The following is a 25,228-nucleotide window of genomic DNA, read 5'->3' as shown; positions in this document are numbered from 1 at the left end:
TTCCCAAAACTGTGCTGCTCAGAGGCATGCAGGGGCTCTGTGCCCATTCTCCTGGGGCAGCATTTGCTGCCAGCCCCTGCCAGGAGTGCATTCCCCCATCCCTGACCTGCAGGCTCAGCTGTGAGCATCAGCATCTCCTCAGCACCTCCTCAGCATCTCCTCACATGGCCATGCCCCAGCAGGGAGGAGCTGTGCCTTCAGCTGCTGCTGGTGCCTCCTGCCCACACCCACCCTGCCAGGGCTGCTCAGCACACGCAGAGGAGCCCCCAGTCCCCCGTGGCAGCACGTGCTGCACTCTGGCCATGAATGATCCGCATTTCTGGAAATTCAAACACATCCAAGGAGCGACCTGGCCCGGGGGAGCTCTCAATCCAATCAAATTAGACTCATCTATCCACCCTGGAGCGATTCCTTGGAAGCTCTTCCTTGAGGAAGCTTCATTTGCAATCACTGCGTGCTGTGTACTTTAAAAAAGTTTTATAATTACTTGCTGTTCCGGCTGCTGAGCACTCCTAAATGCTGGATATTAAGGAACTGCTGTTTCAGTCAGTGAACAAGCTCTGAACATTAAATGTGCTTCAGGAGAAGCATTTCTTCCTCAGCCATTACACATCTCTGAAGGCAGATTTGTTTTCAAGTGGATGCTTTCCCAGCTGTTGCTCGCCTCTGTTTGCTCTGTGAGGAGAGGGAAGGAGGAAAGCGATGATGGTGTGACATTGCACCAAGGCTGCTGTGCTGTGGGGGGAGCGTCTCTCACAGATGCAGGAGCTGGGATGTTGGTGCAGGTCAGCCTGGAACAGCACCAAGAAAAGTTTTGTCTTGCACCATGCACATTTTTTGACGTTTTTTGTATCTCGTGTTTTACAGAAAAAAATACTTTAGCATTAATCAGGGAACTGTAGATGGATTTTGGTACCATTTTTATGGCCCTCCACCACTAAAGCAGCCTGTCTTTGTCATGGGCCAGGGGACACCTGGCCAGGAGAGCTCAGTGATACCAGTGCTGGGGAGAACTGGAAATGCCAGCTTGGAGGTGTTTTGTGAAAGGTGATAACAATGATTTCTGTCCCAGAATAACTCACCAAACCAGGCCTCGGGTGCAGGATGGTGTTCGGATGCTGAAAGCCATTCCAGAACCCAGTGCTGTGCTGGCCAGTGACACCAGGACCAAAAAGATTTGGCAAAACCCAGATCTGGTCCTTACCTGTGCCAGCCTTCCAATGGCCTGAGAGTGTCCCCAGCCCCTCCCGAGTCCTGGAGCAGGGCTGGGGCACTCGGGGAAGGGAGAGGAGGTTTGGGAGTCAGGGCTGGCTGGGAATGAGCTCCTCCCCACCTGCAGGGTCCCTCCTGCAGCTCTCTGGAGCTGCCAGCAGAGCTGTGGGGCTTGTGTTGGAAAGATTGCAGAGGATCTTTGGGGAAATGCAGGCAAACTTCTTCATCTACAGACCTTTCCTGGAGTTCATTAGCTCTTGGAGCAGCTCTGATGTGTGCAAAGATTTATTCTCCATTTGGTGGGAGTGAAAGCACTGGGATGGTCAATCACATGGAAAAACTTTTTCTCTGCCAGTTACTAAGAATCAGAACTAGAAATGGTGCAAATAATGTCATTTCAGGTGTCATTAATCTGGGGCACAGTGGTGCCTGTAGCAGCCAAATGCACACTGCAGCTCAGGTGATTCAGGTCTCCTTGCATGTGCTCATGTGTGCACATAAATGACCAAATTCCTGCAGTGTGTGTTCACCTGTGCTCATGTGTGCACATAAATGACCAAATTCCTGCAGTGTGTGTTCACCTGTGCTCATGTGTGCACATAAATGACCAAATTCCTGCAGTGTGTGTTCACCTGTGCTCATGTGTGCACATAAATGACCAAATTCCTGCAGTGTGTGTTCACCTGTGCTCATGTGTGCACATAAATGACCAAATTCCTGCAGTGTGTGTTCACCTGTGCTCATGTGTGCACATAAATGACCAAATTCCTGCAGTGTGTGTTCACCTGGAGCTGTCCCAGAAGAGTGCAAACCCCAGTCACTGCAGCTGCCTCCTATTTACAGGCTGTGAGATTTATTTAGTAGGAGCTCTTCAAGTGGCAATAGGCTGGGCTTGAGTTATGAATTGCTAAACCCATCCACCCATCACATCACTGCCCAAAATCACTCTCTGAATGCAGGCAGGAAATGTGCCACTGTCACAAACGTGCTCAATGTCTCTCTTTTGACACAGCAAGAAAACAGCAAGGAAATAAATTTCAAGCATTAGGTAGTATTAAGACTTTTCAGAGGGAGCCATCCAAATGAAAACCCATAATCAAAATAATAATTATCAGGGGAACCATTTGCTTTCAAAGTAATCATGCAAACTAAAGCACAGAATATGTCTTAAGTAGCAGAAAACGGTGATTTCCGTTCAGAGGGAGAAAGGCAGTCTAGCACTTGAGAATGTAAGTGCTTTGTACACGATCGGTTCTTGATGGGTTTTCTCAGAAACGGGCCTTCATGTATTGTATGTAAAAAAGAGAGGAAAAATGGGAGCTGTTACGTGATGAATGCAGGCAAAGGTGTGATGAGGCTGGCACTGGGTTACTGAGCTGGGAAGTTACCTGTCATTCCCTTCATTTTCAAATCATTTCAGCTGGGGTTGGGTTGCAGGAATTTTCAGTGGAGTATTAACACTGTGGGAAGGCATTTGGACAGCTCCAGGGAATTTAATGGATAATTTCTAATGAAGAGGATTTCAACTTTTTTTTTAATTTTTAATTAAGCCAGCAGCTAGTCCAGCAAATGTCTTTCATATATTCTTATTATTTCTGGTGTAGTTACAGAATTTAATATGAGGAGAAATGTTTCCAGCATGTCTTTTCATATTTGTTTTTCAAATTTGCTTAGTGAGTTTGTGGTATATTTTACCTGCCACAGCTTTTTTCTTTATTTCATCTCAGCTGCCTGAGATTTTAATTTCCAGAGAGCACCTCTAAGGTTAGACTAAAATTGTCATTTTTTTCATTTAATCCTGTTAATTGTTTAATGGCTTTGCCACACTGGTTACACTGAGCTTCTGATTGTGATCCTCAGCACTGATTGCTGCGGATTTCTGTGGTTTTGGTGGTGGGCATCTTCAAGAAACCTTGGTTTTCTTTTTGGCTGCAGCAATTCTGGGCTCCTCAGCCTGCATGAGCTGCACTGGCCTTAACTTTGGTTTATCAGAGTTCAGATCCAACTCGGAGTATGAAACATATTTGAAAAATCAAACAGAACTTGGAATGGAATAAGTGGGTTACAATAACCTGGATTCCATCCCTCCACAGTGCCCATAGCAGAAGCTTTGGTAATTTTGGATAAGTCCAGTTTGTGTGCTCTGAGGCAGTTGTAGATTGGATAAAGTCCTGTAGAAGTGCTGAATAAACATCTGAGCTTGCAGAGAATAGCTGGCTCCCCTCAGCAGCCCTGCACCCCAGTAACGGCTCTGTTTGCTGTCCCCAGGAGCACCAGCCTGTTCCACGAGGTCGTGCAGCTGGAGTTTGAGATCGCCAGCTTCAGCAGCCTGTCGGGCACGCAGCCCATCAGCTGGCAGGTGGAGTACCCCCAGCACGGCTCCTCCGAGCCCGCCCTGGCCGAGATCTTCATCTGCCAGAAGGACCTGGTGGGCATCGTGCCCCTGGCCATGGTAAGAGCCCCTCCCAGCCCGTGCCCACCCGTGCTGAGCAGGCAGGGCCAGCCTCAGCCTCAGCAGGGAGTGCTCCCTGCCCTGCCACTGCCTCTGGAAACATCCTCACCCTGGGCACAGCACCCTACACTGACCCCACAAAACAGGAACCATCCTCACCCTGGGCACAGCACCCTACACTGACCCCACAGAACAGGAACCATCCTCACCCTGGGCACAGCACCCTACACTGACCCCACAGAACAGGAACCATCCTCACCCTGGGCACAGCACCCAGGTGCTGCACTGCCCCCACAGGAGAGGGATGATGAGAGGGAAGGGATGCTCAGAGGAAAGGATTTTCAGAGGAAGGGATGCTCACAGGGAAGGGATGCTGAGAGGAAGGGATGCTCAGAGGGAAGGGATGCTCAGAGGGAAGGGATGCTGAGAGGGAAGGGATGCTCAGAGGGAAGGGATGCTCAGAGGGAAGGGATGCTGAGAAGGAAGGGATGCTCAGAGGGAAGGGATGCTGAGAAGGAAGGGATGCTCAGAGGGAAGGGATGCTGAGAAGGAAGGGATGCTCAGAGGGAAGGGATGCTGAGAAGGAAGGGATGCTCAGAGGGAAGGGATGCTCAGAGGGAAGGGATGCTCAGAGGGAAGGGAAGGGATGCTGAGAAGGAAGGGATGCTCAGAGGGAAGGATGCTCAGAGGGAAGGGATGCTGAGAAGGAAGGGATGCTCAGAGGGAAGGGATGCTCAGAGGGAAGGGATGCTCAGAGGGAAGGGATGCTCAGAGGGGAAGTATGCCAAGAGGAAAGGATTCTCAGAGGAAGGGATGCTGCCTCTTCAACCATCTCCCTCATGTTTAAACCCTCAGTTTCTTGGCTTTTCCCACAAAACCCAGTAGGTTTTTTCTCATTACCTTGAACTTGCAACTCGTTAGGGCCTCAAGGACCTCCTGCTGAAGGCCAGGCTGCTTGGTCCTTGGTAGGCTGAGGCTGATACTGATTCTTCTGCTTGATGACCTAATAGTGTAGGAACTTCTGGTTTGAGGTCAAAAATAGAAAACAGTAATAGCCTCAATAGTATATTTAAGAATCATGAAATGCAGACTTTCCTGTGGGTAAATGGTTTGGGTTAAAATCTGCTCTCCCTGCTCAGTGTTTTTGGAAAATAAGGAATTTCACTGGATTCTCCAGCATTTCAGCTGTGCTGTTGTTGGGCAGGCATTTTATTTTCTGTTGCTCAGGATCTGGAAGAAGAGTTAGACATTGCTCTGTGCTTCTTGTGAATGTTGTCCCTCCAGTGCATCATCTTGGTGGCACAATTCTGGCAGCCTTTTCTTTGAACAATGTTCAGCAGATAATTAGATGAGTATTATTTCCTGGAAGTCCCAGTCTTCAATATATTCTTCCCCTTTGAAGAGTGAAACTGCTGCTCACATCAAATGAGGTCATGGCCAGCAATTTCCTGATCCACAGTCTGTTAAGTCAGCAGAAAGGCTGCACTGCATTCCAGATCTGAGGGGGAAATAATTGTCCTCATTACCTGTCAGCTTGAACAGGGAGTATTTATTGGAGCATCTGCCCTCTAAGGGCTGGAGAACGTGCATGAAGCAGAATTTTTGTGGTCAGATTTTAGTTTGAGATAGATGCCTTCCACTGCCAGACAACAGACATGTGTCTGCTGGCAGACTTTGTGTCTTCTTGCTCTTTTCATGAAAGAATTCATCAGCTTCTCTCTGTGTTCCATATCTGAGGGAATGGAGATTCTGATATCTCCTGTCAGGGTGTGATGCCTCTGCTCTTGCATACAGCGTTCTTGCAGACTTGTGTCTGTCCTGCATTAAAATTCATCCGCCTGCGAGGGTTCCTGTAAGAACTGGAGGTCTAAAAGGACGAGTTTAGTGTTGAATAAATCATGTAAGGCAAGATCCTTTATTCCCAACAGATTGCCAGTGGGCACTGTGGGTTCAAACAGAGGGTTCAAACAATGAAATCATTAAACCTCTCTCCCTACAAAGCTTTCTTGTGTTTATCTCATTGCTGTGCCTTGTGATAGCACTTAGCCAGAGCCAAAATACACTGTGTTAACAGAATGCAGCTGGATGGAGCAGCAGAGCACAACTGGCTTTACTGGCAGGATGTTGTAGATAAAGGGAATTTCACTTCTCTCTCAGCTAAGCCTGCACACCCAGCCAGGGTGCTCCCTTGGTGCAGGCATTAATGTCCAGCTGAGCTGATTACCTGGCAGCTCCTGCTCAGCCCAGGAGTCCCTGCAAGCACAGGAGGCAGCTCACAGTCTGCGTCTGCCCTGCCCAGCACAGCAGCAGCACAGGCTGTGTCCAGGAACGACATCTCAGCGTTGAGCAGCAAGTGGGGTTTGTGCTCCTCTGGGGAAAGGAGGTTTTGTTGATTTAAGCATGGAGAGTTCCGGGGTAGAGCTGCAGACATGCGGAGTCAAAGCTGTCACTGCACATTTTTAAAAGTGAGCAGGAGAAGGAGCTGCTCAAGGACACTGCAGTGTCCCAGCTGTGGGGCTGCTCAGGTCCTGCCCTGCTCTGAGGGACACCTGCAAAGTCTCTGAGCAAACTTCTCTCTGCTTTGGGTGGAACTTGGATAAAGGCTGCTCTGACCCATGGACTAGAGCTGGTCTCCTGTGAGCCATTCCAAACTTATGAAGCAAGAAAGATCATGTATCTTTTATTGCCCTGTGCCTGATTACATTACAGAAAGAGTTGTAAGATGAAAACCAAGTGGTCTTCAAAAGATTAGTGCAACTGTTGCTATGGCGTTCTGAAAGAGATTAAAGAATTGACATTGTCAGCAAGAACTGAACCTGAAATTTTAAAATAGCCTGGTAGGGCTTGGCTCAGTGGAGCAAGGGGTAGGGTAAATCAGCAGATCCATCTGCTGATGGGAGCTGATGCACCCTAGTACAAACTGAATCCTTCCCCTGTGGAAGAACATCCTGTGAGCTCTGCTTGGTCCAGTCTCCAGTGTGCACACACAGTACCCTGGCAGTGCCAGCCTCAGTGTGTGGCTGAGACTCTCAGCTGCTCATCAGGCACTGCAGTTCCTCGTGTGCCTTTTGCTCATGGTGCTTGGTTTGTGTGTTTCTGTGCATTCTGAACTCACAGTGTTGGTGCTCCTGCTGCAGCACCCACTGCAGAGCTGTGACTCAGCCAAAACCACTTTTGGACAGTTTTATGTGTGCTTGTTAACTGGCTTTCCATTAAAACAGAGCTGATCAAAACCTTAGCTCCCAAAGCACTGTTGTTTTATATACACATTTGTATCTGCTGTTCCTTAAGGGAATGATTTTTTAAGGTATTTCATTGTAATGAAGTCCCTGCAATACCATTTTAAAATATGGACCTGAATAAATAGAGTTTTCATCCCTGCACAGTGTGTGAGTTCACACCATAAAGCTCTATCTAGTTCAAGGGCACACAAGTGCAGAATTCTCACTCTGGTTCATCTTTCACTCTTTGGTGAAGTGGAGACAACAGGCACAGAGGAGCTTTCCAGAAGGAAAAATCCATTTCCTGATTTGCTTATCACAAACAAACAAATGAACAAACAGATCATCCACGTGTCAGACTTTTCAGCTGACAGGTATTGTCTCAGATAATTCAGTTATGACTCACATGAAATAAATACTGGGAGCTTAGGAAATTTATTTTATGCAAAATGGAGCTATTCTATTAATAGTGCTGACTGGGACAGCTTGGATCAGCTCTGCAGCCCTGAGCAGAACCTGAAGTCAGGAGATTTCAGAGTTAGTGTGGAAGAGCAGAGTCCCAATGCCCTGGTGAGAAGGGACACACAGAGATGCTCCTGTGCCTCCCCCAGTGCAGGCTGCTCTAAAGGACAGCATTGCTTCCTTCAGGTTTGGGGGGATGGAATTGAACTAATTGTGCATAAATTGTTGATATCAGCTGAGGGCTCTGCACCTGCCAGTGCAAAGCACTGTGTCACACAGGGACTGGGACCTGCAGTGCTGATTGATTCACCTTATCTGGAGAGAATTGGCTTTTTGTGCTGCCTGCCCATCAGGAAACAAAAGCAGAACATGGGCAAACTGTTGTTCATTGATCTCAAATTGGTCAGAAGGTGCAGACAGCATAAAGAACCCAAAATTACTCAATTTAACTCTGCCTTTTTAAGTCCCAGAGATCATTTCTACAGCCCTTACACTTTGCCTCCAGCTTCTGCTTCCCTCCTTTTACTGCATTCCTGCTTTGTACAGTCACATTGAGCCCTACCTTTGCAGAAAATGAGAATGGATCAGTAAGGCTGTCCCAGCTGGCTGCAATGAGTATTTCCATTGGTCCAAGCTGAATACCATTTTCTATGAGTATGTGCAATTTCCTCTTGAGTATCTCCAGTCTGACAGTGCTGTGGGATGAATTACTTTGGGATTTTTAAGATGCTGAGGAGAGGTGGGGCCAGCTAACTTCCAGATTTTTAAAGATCTCTGAGAAATGTTAATGTGAGGCTTAATAGATGCTTCTTAGTCTTGACAGGAGGCAAAGCCTGCTAAGCAAACAAATCATTGCAGAACAACAAGAATGTGCAGGGAGACACAAAATAAATTACTGGCTGCTGGATGTGCGGATACCAGAATGCTCCCCTGGAAGAGGAGAGTCAGAAACCTCTGGAGAATTCTGTGTGAGCCCAGCTGATCCAAGTCAGGGGCTGGGTCAAGTGGAACTGAGCTCCTGAAAGGGAAACGAGGGACAGCAGAGCTGCCAGGGGGACACTTGGGTCAACTCCTGGCACTGCACTGTGTAATGTGTGAAATCTGGAGGCTGTGTTGTCTTGTGGTGTATTTTGGGGGTTGTTTGAAGTGGTGGTTCAGCTTTAAGTGTGGTACTGCCCCACCAGAAGAAGACATCTTAGACAGCAGCGAATATTTGAAGTGACAGCTGATTTCAATTCGGGCTGGTTAACACAGCCACAGAGGCAATATTGCGGCTGCCGCACGTGCCAGCAGAGCGAGCTGCGCTCAGGAGGACTCTCCGGGGCTGGCCCTGGTGCTGGAGCTGCTCAGGACTGTGCCCGGCCCAGAGCAGATGGAGGAGGGCAGGGGGCACTGCCAGCAGGGGCAGGGCAGCTCCAGAGGCCGCTGCTGGCAGATGTTTGCAGCTGGCAGAGAGCTGGAGCGGAAGGCAGGGGGGTTCCTCAGCGCTGATCGAGCTGCAGCCTGTGCGGGGCAGTTCAGGCTTTGCAGAGCTCAGCCATGGCCAGCGCTGCAGCAGGGGCTGCTCCGGCTGCACGGCTGGGCACGGAGCTGCTGCTGCTGCTGCCAGGGCTGGGAGCAGGAAACAGCTGGGAGAGCGTGGCATGGCTTGTGCGGGACAGGGAATGGCACCCAGCAGCCGCCATGGCTGGGTGGTGCCTTCTCCTCTGGAATAATGCACCAGCTCTCCCTCAAGTCAGCTCTCTCATTAGCTGTAGCTAGGAGGTGATTGTCTGGACTTAACTGGTAAATGCACATCCACTGTCCAAACTAACTCCAGACAGCAAACATTATTTTATTATTTTATTTTATTTTATTTTATTTTATTTTATTTTATTTTATTTTATTTTATTTTATTTTATTTTATTTTATTTTATTTTATTTTATTTTATTTTTTTTATTTTATATTTTTATTTTATTTTTATTTTTATTTTGTTTTATTTTTAATTATTTTATTTTATTTTTTAATTATTTTATTTTATTTTATTTTATTTTATTTTATTTCATTTTATTTTATTTCATTTTATTTTATTTTATTTTATTTTTTGTGGGTTTCCCTGGAGGGTAAATGGCCTGCAGCTCCTCATGCTGTCACTCCCAGGAAGTGGCAGCTGCAAACAGAGCAGTGTCTCAGCCAGCTGAGCTGAGGTGGGATAGCTGTGACCCATACACAAAACCAGAAGGGATTTCTCTTCATTGGCAGCTTCCGATGATGATTTTGATCTGTAAAGAGAGTTCTGGTATTTCTGGGGGAGGCCTCACTCTCCTCCAGCAGGTGAAATGTTTAAATGTTTGCTTAGCAGAAGTGTGCATTGTTCAGGCTGAACTGTAATTTATGATCTCTGAGGTGTTCCAGCTTGGACAGTGGAACGATGGAGACACCAGAAAATGCCTCACTCTAATGGGATGTAATGAGGGATCATGGGGTTAAAGCATCACCATGACTTTTATAAGATTTAGTGTTTTAATGAACTGCCCCCACACCTTGAAAACCCGGGAACTTTTCACCTTCAATTTGCTCCGGCTCATGTTTGCCGTGCCCTGCTCTCAGTTTACAGTTCATTATCCAGACAGATGCTCATCACTGGGGATGTTTGTCATGGAATTCACTCACAATCTGCACTTCAAACTCGCTGCTTGTGCTTGAGGGAGATGAGGCAGAGGAACCAGGGCAGGGCTGAGCACAGTGCGGAGGACAGAGCTCACTCTGCTTCTGGCTCTCCTCTGCTCAAGGGGAGCGCCAGTGGGGATGGCATTGGATTCATCCATAACCCCAGAACCAGAGGGCTACCAGAACCTCACCAAACCTCACCAAAAACCCCGTTAAAACATGCCCCAGCTCTCCATGTGATCCCATGTGCTGAGGGAATCCCAGCCCAGCCCTTACGGCCCCATTGCTGTGGGGTGTCCTTAGTCCCCGGTTAAACTGCAAAGAGAATCCACACAAACGCTGGACTTTCCCCTCAGAAACAAATCATGCCTAATATTTAATGCTCCAGCACCATGGCATGACCACCAGCATGCTGGTGAGAGAGGGAATTTCAGCAGGCAAATGGAAAAAAAGTACCACTGACATTAATTTTAATCAGGTCCCAGTCATCTGATTTGTCCTCTGTATTTTTTTTCCTCTAGCAGAGCTGATTGTCTTTCTGCAAGATTTGTTACTCCACAGAACAATAATAGAGGCTGTAATGATGTAATTTATGGCTGTAATTTGCTTTTGGAAATCCTCTATTAGTGAAAAATAGCAACAGTGCAGTTTTATTAATTGCAGGAGGTGACTGTTGAATGCTGTGTCAGTGCCAGAGGAGTGACTGTGCTGTGCTCTGCTCCCCAAGGTCTGTAGGAGCAGAGCTCTGTGTCCTTTGGAGCCTGTGCAATGAGTGCTTTGCTTAAACTAAAGAAGTGCAAAAATAACTCAAGTTCACTGGGAAGTTTGAGGAAATGACAGAGGGAAGCATTAGCTGTAAATTCAGCATTGAGAGGCACAGCAGAGTGTTAGTGCACCCCGTAATGTGCTCACATACTCATGGCTCTGCAGAATTGCACATTTATTTACACCTCCTACCCCCAAACTGCTGCTTGCAGCTCAAGCCTTGAGCTTCATTACTGAGCTCCCCTCTCAGCATGCCGTGCCAGGGAGAGCCACTTCATCTCCTTTCCTTCTGTAATGTGGACATTTTTTACCCTGGCACAACACTTTTATTTCCATTTGCATAAACCAGGCTTTACCAGGACGTAGCTTGGGGGAACAGCGTGCGGGCAGAAATCACCTCTGTGTGATTTAAAGGTGAGCTCCCTTCCCTTGTGCTCTGCAGCAGCGCTGGGCTGGCCGAGGGCCAGGCTTGCTGTAACCTCTGTGCTCTTGAGCTCTGCTTTTGGGGAGCTGACAGAAGGCAGGAGCCTCCTGCTGCTCAGATGATGTCAGCAGCAGAGAGCAGAGCCGTCCGTCTCAGCCCTGGCTCCTCGGCATCGCTGTGTCCAGGCTCCTCTGGGCCTTTTTTTGGGGAGTTTTACACAGCTTGCTGCTTGGTGGGGCCAGCAGAGGAGCCTCCCTCTGGAGCTGGGACAAAATGTCAATTGGAAGTGTGGAAAAGCAGGGCTGGGAGGAGCTGCCAGCTGGCACAGGTACCCTCAGGCGTATGCTGTAAGGCTGCCTGCGAGCTGCAGGAACCAGCCTGCAGTGGGAGTAAATAAATTCCAGACTCAGACATTCCTCCTCGCTGCCCTTACCTCATCCCAATTACGGGCTGCTCATTGAGCCCTGGGAGCTCTGACAGCAAAAATAGGAATTGTCTGGCGGGGTGGGAGCCACATGTCTGTCTGCACTGGGCTCTGCCTCTCCTGGCCCTGTGGCTCGGGCCCACTGCAGTTAACTCATCTCTGCAATGGGCATGGACATGGATTTCCTGAGCAAGGTTTGGCTGACAGCATCATTCTGTACAGCATCATTCTGTACAACATCATTCTGCTTCTGTGGGAAGGAAAATTCCCTGCTTAAACATGGATGCTGGTCTGCCTCCCCAGCTCCAGCACTGCCAGGGCAATCCCAGCCCTGAGGAGTAAAAATCAGAGTAATTCCATAAGTGGAGCCAGCTTTGTGGCTAGAGGTGATGTCTTTTATTAGGCCATCCAATAGAGCTGGAAAAAAGGCCAAGCTCTCAAGCACACTGATCTTTTTTCAAGCCTCTTTCAGCTGGAAGTTGCTGTGAGATGCTCAGATAAAGTTAATGGTCACTGGGATTGCTCCAGGTCACACTAACACAGAAAATGTGCCTTAAACAAATGGCTTTGGTCCCTTGGTCTGTCATATCCCTGACTTACACAACGATCAGAGCAGCCCCTTTCAAGGATGCTTCTTAGCCAGGAGCCTCCAGCAGGGTCTGGACAAGCAGCCCCCGAAGGTAAAACTTGTTTCTGCTTGAGGAGGGGGGAAATAATTGCATCTGTGGTTATACATACTGTATATATTTAATTTTCCTCCTTCTAGATATATGCCAGGTTTGGTTTCTATAAGGCCCACCAGTCTATCAGACGTGTGTCTGATCAATAATTTGATTTTCCTGTGTCACTCTCTCATCTTTTTAACCACAGTGAGTTCCTGATGTCTGTACAGTATCTGCTCCCATTAATGCAATAATCTTGTTCCTGCCCTCTGTGTGCTTTGCTGCTGTGAAGTCAGTGGAATCAATAAATTATTTGAAAAGGAAAAATAATCTAGGTACAAGGATAGGAAATAATAATGACTATTTTCTGCATTTTTATGGCCACTTTTTAAAGAGTTTGTGGTGTTTTTGTTACAGATTTTGCTTATCAAAAATTAAAACTGTACAGCCAGAATAAGAAAGGAGCAAGTAGAAAATTCCTCTTGCTGATTTCAAACCAGGGTAAATGAAAGTGAAATACTGAAGCAGAAGCTGCCTGCTTCACTTCCACTGTGGTTTGAATGAGGCTCTGACATCCCCAGACTTCAGCAAGTGCACAGCCAAGAACTGAGGAGTTCAGGGGCTTGCAGGACATGAGCTCTGTCTGTGAGAAGGAGAAAGCAGCTCGTTATTAATCCATGGCATATTAATCTACCCAAATAAAACAAGTTCACAACCTCCACAGCAGCCATAAAAACCATCCCTGTATCCCCCCAGTTCTTTAAAACAAGAAATTGTCCTTGGGACCTCATCCTTGAAGTGCATGAAGCATTTAAAATTCCTTCAGCTCAGTGGCAGAGCTCGGATCACCCTCACACCCTCAAGTCAATGCTCTTCATGTGTTTCCTCCACTCAGTTTCCCAAGCACTTGTCTGAGGGTGCTCAGCAGATGAAAATTCTGTGTATGGCTACATGATGCAGGTGTTTTCATACATCTGCCAGAAATTAAATGTGTTTAATTCATGCCCTGCATAAATGTTTTCAAGAGAACTTAGGACAATTTACTGCTTGTTTTATCAAGTGTAAGTGTGCTCAGAAGTACCTGCAAGTGTACTTGGGTCCATGAGCAGCAGTGCTCTGAAACAGCAGCAGCAATGGTTCTCAAGTGTGTTGGGCTCAAAATAAGGGCTTTTAACCTGCCACTTCACTCATTTTCATCTGTCCCCATTTCCTATGCTAAAAAGAGCCAGTTGTGGTGCTGGAGTTGGAATATCTCAGGTAATCACTCACATTTCCAGCCATAACTACAATTTTTTCTCTCTAGATAATGTTTCCTATGTAAGTGCTTTCATTTCTGAGTCAATTTAGTTAAATATTGAAAGTCAGGACTGAAGTGGCACAAAGATTAGCAGGTAGTTTCTTACAGATAAGCATCTTCTAAAAAAATCTGGATTTTTTTTTTTTTTAGTTGATGTATATGCTTGGAGAATTAAAATGTAGAATTCTGCTTCCCATCTTCTCCAGTCACTTTTATGTGCTTATTCTGTATTTTAAGTGCTTACAGGAAGATGAAATGTGGGGTTCTGTTTCCCATCTCCTGCAGTTGTCCTGAAAGGTTTTTGTTAAGTTTTAATGGGTTCCAGAATTGTTTCCTTTGAAGTCCTTTCCAGTTCCAGACCCTTCCTCCATCCAGCAGGAAATGCCATCTCTCTTTGCAAATGCAGACTGGCCACTGAACCCTGGCATGGCTGTTCACTCAGCAGAAAGCAGCTTTGGTGCAATAGTTGGTTTTTCCATATTTAATTTTATTTGATTATTTAATATTTGAGCTGTTCCTGGTGGGATTGGGTGCCCCAGCTCCAGCAAGGCAGAGAATCCTCAGGAGTTCCCCCAGGTGTGCTGGGGTTCAGCTGATCTGGGTGCTCTTGCTGCAGAAAATCTCAGTCTCTGCTCAGCACTGGCACATGGAGCCAGGATGGGGCTGCTTTTAGAGAAATAATGAATTCACATTCAGGCAGGGGAACTTCACTGGTAGAAATATTAATGCAAGTGCTTAGATCCTTATTTCACAAGGGAGAGGAAATAAGATTTCCTGGTTAGTCTCAGTGCCTGTGGCAAACTCATACAGCTCCAAAATTAAGTTTTGAATTGGTTTTATGAACTGCATATGATAAAGTTAGTATAACAAACACAGTGAAGTAAATATTTACTTCTGAAACCAATTTGTTAAAAGAAATCTGAATTTGATTCTCAGTTGTTCAGACGTGGAAGAAGTGACAGGAGCTTCAGAGGCATCGTGGTTCTGTGGTTCTGGATTTTGGGGTTCTGTGGTTCTGTGGTTCTGGATTTGGGGTTCTGTGGTTCTGTGGTTCTGGATTTTGGGGTTCTGGGTTCTGGGGTTCTGTGGTTCTAGATTTTGGGGTTCTGGGGTTCTGTGATTCTGTGGTTCTGTGGTTCTGGATTTGGGGTTCTGAGGTTCTGTGGGTCTGGATTTCGGGGTTCTCTGGTTCTGGATTTTGGGGTTCTGGGGTTCTGGATTTTGGGGTTCTGGGGTTCTGTGGTTCTGGATTTCGGGGTTCTGGATTTTGGGGTTCTGGGTTCTGGTGTTCTGTGGTTCTGTGGTTCTGGGTTCTCTGGTTCTGTGTTCTGTGTCTCTGTGGTTCTGGGTTCTGTGTTCCTGCCTCTCTGGACCTGCTGGCTGTTGGGGCTCTTTGTTCCCCCTGGCTCCAGAGCTGGAGATGAGCCAAGGGCTGCTGTCCCCCTCAGCAGGGACAGAACGCTGCCCTGGCTGCCAGGATGATTCCTTTCCCATCAGCTCTGCACGAGGGGCATTCCCAGCAGAATTTACAGCAGAATTTCTCAGGATTTGTCCCTTTGGGAAAGGTCCTAACCCAGGGTGTGCCCATTGCTGCTTCCCTGCTGGCCAGAACCATTTCTGGCGTTTTCACATGGAATGCTGATAGGATTTTATTTTTGTTCACAATTACAAAACTCCTGCTGTCAGAATAACGTGGGTGGAGCCCAGAGCTCTGGCCCTGGCCCTGGGTCAGTGGGACCTGGGCAGTGCCAGCCTTGCCTGTCACCACCTGCAGGCAGAACCAAGCAATGAGGTGCTCCAGTCCCTTCTTCCTTTGCAAGGGATGCTCACTGTGACAGATGATAGAATTACATTTAGCAACACAGTCTGCATCTGCTGAATCAAAGTAATCATGGGTGATGCTCCCTCCTGCACGTCTGGATGCTAACAGGATGGATTCACTGAAGGAAAGTGGGGATTAGTCATCCAAGGATCCAGAGATATTTCTCTGCATCCCTGTCTCTTAATATATTCTGCATCCCCCTTTTCTGTCTGCAGAGTGTAATTTATCAGGACTCAGAAATTCCACTAGCAGGGTATTTGAAAACTCTGCAAGCAGGGAAGAGAACTGAATGGTTTGTTGCTAATGTAGGGGGCCAGTAATTAAGATTTATCTTAAAGTGGAGACTGAGCAGAGACAGGATCCTTGATGAAAAGGGCATTGCATTTGCAGAACACTGAGTTCCTATTCTGAAGAGACACTCAGATCTTGATCATAAATTACACTGTCCACAAAAGCCACAGGGAGGATTGAGCTGGGCCCACAGAATTCCCATCCCAGCTCTGCTTTCTCTGCTCCTGGCCCCAAGAAGCTGCCCTGTGTTCTGGCAGGGCTCCAGCCCAGGAGAAGCTGCTGAGAGCCCCATTTTATGTAGATTTGGAATTGCCTGTTTTTTCTCCACAAGTAATTTGTTCCTTAGCTGACATTTTCCTTTGCAGAGTGGACCTCAGAGTCGGGGAGTAACCTGGATCCCAGCTGCAAGTCCTGCAGCTCAGAGTCAGGGAGAAACCTGGGTTCAAGCTCCAGCCATGGAGAAACCTGGGTTCAAGCTCCAGCCATGGAGAGCCTGGGTTCAAGCTCCAGCCATGGAGAGCCTGGGTTCAAGCTCCAGCCATGGAGAGCCTGGGTTCAAGCTCCAGCCATGGAGAGCCTGGGTTCAAGCTCCAGCCATGGAGAACCTGGATTCAAGCTCCAGCCATGGAGAGCCTGGGTTCTCCACATTTGGAGACTGAGGATGCTGTTAAGGAAGCAGGCTGTTGGTGTCACTCCTGGACAGCGTCTCCCCATTTCTCCTGCAGCTGATATTACTCATGAAATGAAAGCCCTTGTACTATAAAGCGATAAATGAAGAGCAGGACTGAGGTGTGCTGGGCCAATGGTATTGGAGTCAAGTGGAAGAGAATTCCCAGAGCAGAATTCCCTCCCCTCCTGCACCCAGGGTCTGTGGGTGTCAGAGGGCCCAGCTGGCAGAAAGCACAATGTATAATTTACTGTTAATCTGGGATTATGGGGATAAGCACAGTCTGCTGCCTGCCAGTGTTGTTTCCTTAATCAGCTGTAATCTCAGCAGCATTAATGACTGAGCCCACACCCACTGTGCTCCCACACCAGCCCCACAGCTGCCTGGGGTGTTTGCAGCTGGCGTGGGCACTTCAGATCTCCTACATTCCTGTGGCAAGTGTCAGTGTTCCTCGGGGATGGGGAGCCTCGGTGGGAGCACAGCCCAGCTCCTGGGTGGGCTCTGTCCCCACTGCAGCCCTTTGTCTCCCTGGCACTATGCTTGTCTGTGAGACAACTGCAGGGTTCATTTTAAGGTTGGCAGTGCCCAAGTGCCCTTTCCCACATCCCTCCAGGCATGGCTGGCGTTCGTGTGTCAGTCCTTCAGGTCTGTGCCACAGGTCTGTCACTGCTGAGGTGCTGTGCCTGTGAGAGGGACAGATCTGAATGCTGAGCCACAATTAACATCATCCTGGGAGACTCCACCCTCAGAGTTTCCAGCCTGCACGCTGGACCATTCTCGTGACCTCAGGCTGCCATGGATTTCTCTTGATAACACCATCTAATCGGATTTGGAGTTTAATTAAACAGCTGTCACTTTGCTTCCTCATTCTGCCACAATTTAATGTTGAATTAGTTCCTGAATCAGTCATGGCTGAATGCTTTGCCTTCTTACAACCCGGAGCTTGGATGAACATCAGGTTTGCTCTTCAGCTCAGCCCAAGCAGCACTTTGTGTTCCTGCTCTGTGTGCAGAGCTCCCACTGCCCTCAGTGCAGGTTCCCTGACTGAAAAGGGCTGGAATAAAAGGTGAGATGGCTGCAGAGTCAGCCCTAGGGGTGCCTAGAGCACATTTGCTTTGGGGAATTCTGTCCCCTTGCTAAGAAAGAGGTGATTTTTGTGCAAAGCAGCCCTGCAGAGTTTGCTGTGAGCAGCACAGTGGCTGCAGCTGTGGAAGGGAGTGTTGCTGCTGGTGGCTTCATCCAAATAAACCTGACCCAGGCATGGCCAGAACACGAGAGGAGCTTTGTGGGGCTCTGAGCTGTAAAAGCAGCTCAAGGAGCAGCGCTTGGAGATCTCCTGCACTGTGGTGGGTTTGCATCAAATTCTGTCAATACATTTTAAAGTAATTTCTTACACACAAAATTCAATTATTTGCTCCCAGATATCTCCTTTGATACCTCCTTGAGCCTAACCACTAGAGTTTTCCTCTAATCATTAGAGGGAAATTTGTTCTTTAATTATACTATTTGTTAATGAAATGTGTTTAAATAGTAATTATTTCCTTCACATGTTGTACCCATTGAAGGGATGCCCTGGTAACAGAAAGAACCTTCCTGACAGTTTGTAGATGATCTTCAGGCAGGAAAGGCAGCTCAGCCTCTGCAGTGGAAGTCAGATGTTGTTGGGATTTGGGCGTTGTGCTGCCAAGACAGTTCCAAAGCCAGGATCTCCCTTGTTTCCATAGGATTATCTGTGTAGCTCTGTCTCAGCTGTGGAAGTGCCAGCCCTGGCTTTTTTAGAGTTTGCAATTCACTTACAGGAACTTCTTTCTGACCTGGATATTGGTGCTGACTTACAGTGCATCTTCCTTGTGTGCTTTTTCAATTTACTCTACTTCCCTCATCTTTGAATTTCTTGGGGAACAAGTCCAAACACTGCTATCAGATGCTTCCAATTTTTTTTGTCACATAAAATAAATTTCATTTTAAAAGTCTACTTGCTGCCTGCACAGAAAGTAGATTAGTTCTTGGGGGATTTTAAAAATTAAAGAATGTGGAAATGGCCAAGATATTGTGATTTTGAAAAGTGCCTTCATTTTAAATGAATTTGTAGTCTCTCTGAAAGTTTCTTAGGAATGCTGTCTGTGTACTCCTGGATTAGCCTGCAGTCAGGGCAGGATATTGCATTGGAAAATGAGACCCAGAAGCCCCAGTTCTGCTGCTGATGGAAAAGAATTGTCCTGGTCCTTGTCCTTGAGGATGGGATTTGTGCTTGTCAGAGGATGTTCAGGGGGTGGGAGAATGCAGGGAGGCAAATCTGGGTGCTCATGGACAGACAGACAGACAGACAGACAGAGTCTGCTTGAGCTCCTTTGATTTGATGTGTTCCAGTTCAGCCTTTGGGGAGTTTGGGCTGTGGTTGTTTCCTGTGCTGTTCAGTTTTGTGTCAGGTTTGTGGTGATTCTCCCTGGGATGCCTTTGGCTTTATTCAGCAATATGAAGGGAACACAGAGCAGCAGCAGTTGTGCCACAAGGCTGTTCCGCATCCAGGCATGGGGGATACACGCTTCTCTATTTTAGTTCTAAACAAAAAACACAATAAAATCCAGGCTTTGCTCCTTGCTCTCTTTTTCTGGTTTGTTTTAAGTATCACAGGGCACTTGGAGCCTGGGGAAGGGAAGTGGCAGAGCTGAAAATTGCTTTTAGTGCAGTGTGTAATATATGAATTGCTTATACATCAGTCTTTCTTAATCTGTGTAACAGCCATGAGTTGGGGCTGCTTCCAGGGGAGGGGAAGGCAAGAGGTTTCCATCTCTGCTCAGGGCTGAGGCTGGGTGGGCACCAGTGCCCTCCCAGTGCTGGGCATCTCTCGTGCTGCAGTAGGAATCATTCAGGGTTCTTCCCTTTCTGGAACAGTCAACATTCCTTTTTAGCATCTCCTTTTAAGTTTCATGGGATTTCTTAAGAGAGCTGCAGGAGAACCTGAGAAATAACAAGGTGCCAGATGAAAAGGAAATGTGACCTAAATTTCAGACTCACTGAACTTGAATTGAAAACAGTATCAACAGTGTCAGTGCCCCATTTTGCTGCTGTCGACATCAGTGGCTGCAGTCCTCATGACTTGAGTGCTGAGGAATTTGCTGAATATTTTATTCACTTTGTATTGAAAGCTGAAAAGTTGGAGAAAACTTTGAAGTTTTTCCTGCGTGGGAATCTCGGGAATACAGTGATGCTGACATAGTTGAGGAGTTCCAAGTGTCAGCCTGGTCGATGGTGCATGGAAAGGCTTTTATATGCCACAGCCCCAGCTCAGACTTCAAATTTCCTTGTTATTTCCCCTGCAGTTAACAGCATCACTGACTCCTAGATTCCTTACATTGCTTCATTGACCATATCAGAGGAAATTAAATAATCTTGAAACAGTTCCAGACACAAAGTTCACGGAGAGGCCCCGTCTCTGCAGTGGGCTTGGATTCATTTTTACTTTGGAGGCTCTTTTATCCTTACCCTAAGGCAGCAGGCTGTCCCCTTTTGGTGTCCCTCCTGGACAGCATTTCCCTTTTCTTCTGCAGCTGATATCAAAAGCCTTCGTATTATAAAGTGATAAATGAAGAGCAGGGTTGAGAAGTGATTGCCAGTCAAGTCAGGATTGAGAAGCGATTGCCAGTCAAGCCTACATTAGTAAAAACTCTGAAATCACATGTTGGAAGATGAATATTGGGAATAACCCTTCATATCTGAAAAGCAGGTGATACCTGTGGAGTGTGCCTGACCTGAGTTTAGAGAATGGTGCTGTTGAACAGTGCTGGGTGTTTATTTAGTAGATCAGACAGGGCTGGGGTTTCATTGCCTTTCACCAGGCTGCACTTCTCTGGGAGTGAACTAAGATTTTCAGCCAGGCTGGTGTGAGCAGTGCTGTGCTCTCTGGGGATGAGCAGAGATCTTCAGCCAGGCTGGTGTGAGCAGTGCTGTGCTCTCTGGGGATGAACGGAGATTTTCAGCCCCCAGAGCTGGTGTGAGCAGTGCTGTGCTCTCTGGGAATGAGCAGAGATCTTCAGCCAGGCTGGTTGAGCAGTGCTGTGCTCTCTGGGGATGAGCAGAGATTTTCAGCCCCCAGAGCTGGTGTGAGCAGTGCTGTGCTTTGTTTCGTGCAGGACACGGAGATCCTGAACACGGCCATCCTGACGGGCAGGACGGTGGCAGTGCCCATCAAGGTGGTGTCCATTGAGGAGAACAGTGCTGTGACAGACATCTCTGAGTCTGTGGAGTGCAAATCCTCCGGGGAGGACGTCATCAAAGTAAGTTCCTGCCACCCAGTGGCTCCTGGGCTTTCACATTTCGCAGGGAAAAGGGAAACAGCCTGGGAATAGGCACAGCCTGGGCTGCTGCAGCTCTCCAGCCATTTGTTTGGGAACAATGTTTTCCTGAAGCACCCTGTCCTTTGATTAGCACTTGGGGCCCTGCTATGCGCCTCTCTTATTCTGTGCAGAAATAATTTACCTGCACTAAAAGGGCTCCTTCCAAGGATGTTTGCAGCACCAGAACTTCCTGAGTGGCTTCAGGAGCCTCCCCTGCCTGGGGCACTCTGGAGCTGAAGTGGAACAAATAACTGGAGGTTAACACAGCATTTACTGGGATCAGGCAGGGACACTTTCAGGTGTAATTTCTCTCTCTTCAGGGCTGGTTGGGAACTGCTCACGTGGTGGGAGAAGGTGCCTCCTGTGTGTTTGGAACATGTGCAGAACTCTGGAGGGATGTGGCTGTGGCACGAGTGCCCACTGCTGTAAAACATACAGCTGGCTGGAAAGCACAGCTCAATGAAATGCTTGGAACAAAAGGCTTTGCTCATCTCATCATTAAGGAGAAAAGGCTTTTAAAAATTTTTTTCCATCTAGAATGTTCTTGTTTCCACAAAATTTCTTTCTTTACGTGGGGAAGTGGTTTGGGGTTCAAGGCAAATTGACATCTTCAATTGGTTCAGATTTTAAAAAGCACTCAGAAAGCTTCAAATGAGCACAGAGGCCTTTCATCCTTAATTCATTTTGAAATTCTCCATCAAGCTTTTATGTTCAATTCTTTAGAAATATCTTGCTCTGTGAAATCCTGGTGTAGAGACCTTGTTGGGAGTAACCTTTCTGCTGAAAAATAAAATCCAGTCTTCATAAATTTTGTCTTTTGGGCAGAGCCCATGGTACAAGGGCTGTGTGAATGCATTTACAGCTCATATAAAGCCTGTAGATTACCTTAAACCACAAACTTAGGGGAAAAAAATGAGTTTTTGATGAGAGCTATTGAGAGCTATTTAATAGTTACTCATATTATCATCTAGAGGTTCAGGCAGATATTTTTGTTGTGTGGAATTTCTGGTAGTTTGGGTTCAGCCAAACCTGGCAGGTTTGAGGCCAGAAGCTGAAGATGCTCAGTGCCTGTCTGCACTTGGCCTGTAATATTTAGTTAGCAAATAAATGTCCTTTGTGTGGTTCATGTAAAGAGCTTAAAGGTAATGCTCCTGCCCAGCAATTGGCCATCAGCTCAAAGCTTATTTATATGAATTTTTACTTCACTTGGGCTGAGTTACATTGTTCTCAGTGACAGAACCCAGTGGAAATCTGAGTTTAAGATCTATCTGCAAATAGCAGGGAAGAGTTTCCGAGTGATCCTCATGGTCCCAGGGCAGCTCAATGCACAGTTTAAATGTGCTGACTGCTACTCCTTTTACTTCTTTTATTGTCTCATAGTTCCCAGTCTTTATTTCCAAATTTACAGCTGATTTCATGAACTTTAAATGCCTTTGAGTGCTCTAGACCTTCACACAGTGGTCCAACCTTTTAAAAGTGGACACAAAATTTATTATGGCACTAAAAAGGAAGCAAAAGCCAAATTTTATTTCGCCAAGCTGGAATTTACCAATAGGATCCATCTGTCTGGATGCATTAATGGCAATTGCAGTTGCATGCAGGGGCTCCTTGCCATCTGCTCAGCTCAGGTGGGTTTTGCTGCTTTTGCTGGTGTTTTGTGCCCTTTGCTCAGAGCAAACCCTGCTCAGGCTCCTGCAGAACAGGTGTGGTTCCTGTGTGAGGAACACAACATCCCCTGCCCTGAGGGTTTGAGGTTTGTGCTCAGCAGCTGAGGAGCTCCAGTGCAGTTCCCACTGACCACACTCCAAATAACCCGAAAGCCCTGGCACAGCAGCAGCTCCATCTCTGTGAGTGCAGGCCAGCAGTGTGACAGGGCTCACAGGGGTTCTTGGGTGAGGGAAGAGATGAGGATCTGACTCCATGTTACAGATGGCTGATTTATTATTTTATGACATATATTACATTAAAACTATACTAAAAGAATAGAAGAAAAGGTTTCATCAGAAGGCTAGCTAAGCTAAGAAAGGAATGATAACAAAGGTTTGTGTCTCAGACAGTCCGAGCCAGCTGGGCTGTGATTGGCCATTAATGAGAAACAGCCCCATGAGCCCAATCCCAGATGCACCTGTTGCCTTCCACAGCAGCAGATAATCATTGTTTGCATTTTGTTCCTGAGGCCTCCCAGCTTCTCAGGAGGAAAAATCCTAAGGAAAGGATTTTTCATAAAAGATGTCTGTGACACAGCAGCATCTCTGTGAGTCCAGGCCAGCAACCTGCTTCTCTGTTGGCTCCTCCTTCCCTTCTGATGCTGTGTGAACACAGAGTCACCTGTGTCAAACTGAACACCTTTAGAACAGGGGAGAAAGTCACAGCATGGAAATGCCATTGTTTTGCTGCTCTGAAGCCCCATGACTTGGAAGGTTTCTCTTCTGGCAAATGTGCTATGTTATATTCTGAACAGGATAACAAATGGAACCTCCACCTCCTTGCCCTCCTCCATACTCCCATAGTGCTGTGATTTCTGGGATCAATGTATTCAGCAGAGCAGCAGAACTTGAGAGGAGTTAATAGAAATGAAGCTTTACCACACCCTTCTGTCAGATGCCAGCAGATAACCAGGGCAGCAGTGGCTGGAGCTCCCACAGGAGCTGTTCTGTCAGGAGTGGGCAGCACCAGCCCAGCAGCCTGCCTCTGTGGAAACTGAAACTCAGAATGGGCATGGACCGAGATACATTCACCATGGAAGCTGTAAATGCCTTGCCATCACATCACAGGCAGGAATTTCAAGGGCAGCTGAAGAAACTGCTAAACTATATCCTTGCAGAAACTGCTAAACTATATCCTTGCAGACTTCCCTCCCTTTTCTTGTGCCATCGCCCAGCTGCCTGCCTGCACTGGGGGTGGAGAGCCAAGTGAAAAATCACAGCAACAGCTCCTGGAGTTCCACAGAAAGTGCTTCAGAATCACCTCCAAAGCTCCAACACAAAGTCTGGGAAAGGAAATGGGAGAAACCACACCAGTCCTGTGCCAGGTGTGATGGGAAGATGGTCAGTTTGCTCCAGACCTGAGTGACACAGTCAGAAGACAGGATGGTTTGGTTCTGCTTTGCTTTTCTGCCCTGGTTGTAGTTTACTCACTGTGGATCTGTGCCTTGTGGATACACACTGATTTAAGGAATGACAAACACTGTGATGGAAATGCACAACCACTGCCCAAACTGTGAGATGGAATTAAAAGTGATTCCACCCTGGGATCCTGCCTTGCCAAGCCGGATATCTGGGGCCATGCTGCAAATGTGGGCTGCCACATCCCCAGTGAGCAGGAGCCAAGCCCTCTGTTTGTCCCCATTTCCAGAAATTGCTTGACTGGAGAGTGCACAGAGCAAGGCAGATTTGGGTTCTGTGATGATGGGAGCTGCAGGAGCTCCTGTGGCTCAGCACAGCACAGCTCAGCCTCAGAAGCTGGGCGTTGGGGAGCAAAGAGATGCCCTCCAGTCCCAGCTGGCATTCTGTGCCCCTTTTACTCTCTGTTCTGTCGTGGTGAATGATATTCAGTTAGTTAAATGTACTGCTGCTGCTCTGCAAGGCTGCCTCTGAAATCTCTCTAATGAGACTAGATAATGTACAGCCTTTGCCCTGAGAAAAGCTCTCTTGCTTTGGGGGCTTTCTGCTTAGTTTTGCTAATCTGGCTGCTGATACTGAAAGTGCAGCCCCTGCTCAGCAGAGAGAGCCCAGAGTGCACCCAGAGCACAGCCCTGGTGTTAGCCAGCTCTGCTCTGCAGGGCTGGGGCTCCATCCTTGTGCTGCCAAATGGTGCTGGGAGCCTGGCCTGAGGGCTGGATCCACTCTGGGATGGGTCTGTGTTACTGATGGGTCTGTGTTACTGATGGGTCTGTGTTACTGATGGGTCTGTGTTACTGATCTGTGTTACTGATGGGTCTGTGTTATCTGTCCTGAGCACTGGATCCACTCTGGGATGGATCTGTGTTACTGGTGGGTCTGTGTTACTGGTGGATCTGTGTTACTGATCTGTGTTACTGATGGATCTGTGTTACTGATCTGTGTTACTGATGGGTCTGTGTTACTGGTGGATCTGTGTTACTGATGGATCTGTGTTACTGGTGGATCTGTGTTACTGATGGGTCTGTGTTACTGATCTGTGTTACTGGTGGATCTGTGTTACTGGTGGATCTGTGTTACTGGTGGATCTGTGTCATCTGTCCTGAGCACTGGCCCCACTCTGTGGTGTGCAGCTCCCAGCAGCACCCAGCCCCTCCAGCCCCCAGCCCTGGGTGCCTCTGAGAGCTGCAGGCTGCTCATTCTGAGGGGTGCAGCTGAAACCAGCCCATGCAGGCAGTGCTGCCCTGCTCCCTGTGCCACGCTGGGAATTGTTCTCAGCTGTCCCACCCAACAGACTCATTCTTTGGGGGGTCACAGGTGGAAAGGGCTCTTGGACTGATGTGAGCAAACCAAGCCCTTGCAGTGCTCGGGTTGGCCATGCTGCAGGGCTGTGTGTGCCCTGTGCTGCTGCAGGCAGCTCTGG

General features: G+C 47.5%; 1 protein-coding gene across 1 annotated transcript in view; it reads left to right on the top strand.

The window, feature by feature from the left end:
* Positions 1 to 25,228, top strand: part of TMEM132C (transmembrane protein 132C) — a 112,346-nt gene that overhangs the window by 72,287 nt on the left and 14,831 nt on the right. The window contains exons 3-4 of the mRNA XM_059485228.1: positions 3,481 to 3,664; positions 20,483 to 20,626. Of these exons, the coding sequence (XP_059341211.1) occupies positions 3,481 to 3,664; positions 20,483 to 20,626 (328 nt within the window). The remainder of the gene's footprint in view (positions 1 to 3,480; positions 3,665 to 20,482; positions 20,627 to 25,228) is intronic.

The sequence above is a fragment of the Ammospiza nelsoni genome, chromosome 18 (genome assembly GCF_027579445.1).
Source record: "Ammospiza nelsoni isolate bAmmNel1 chromosome 18, bAmmNel1.pri, whole genome shotgun sequence".
NCBI lineage: Eukaryota > Metazoa > Chordata > Aves > Passeriformes > Passerellidae > Ammospiza > Ammospiza nelsoni.
This window is presented reverse-complemented; position numbering and strand designations above follow the sequence as displayed.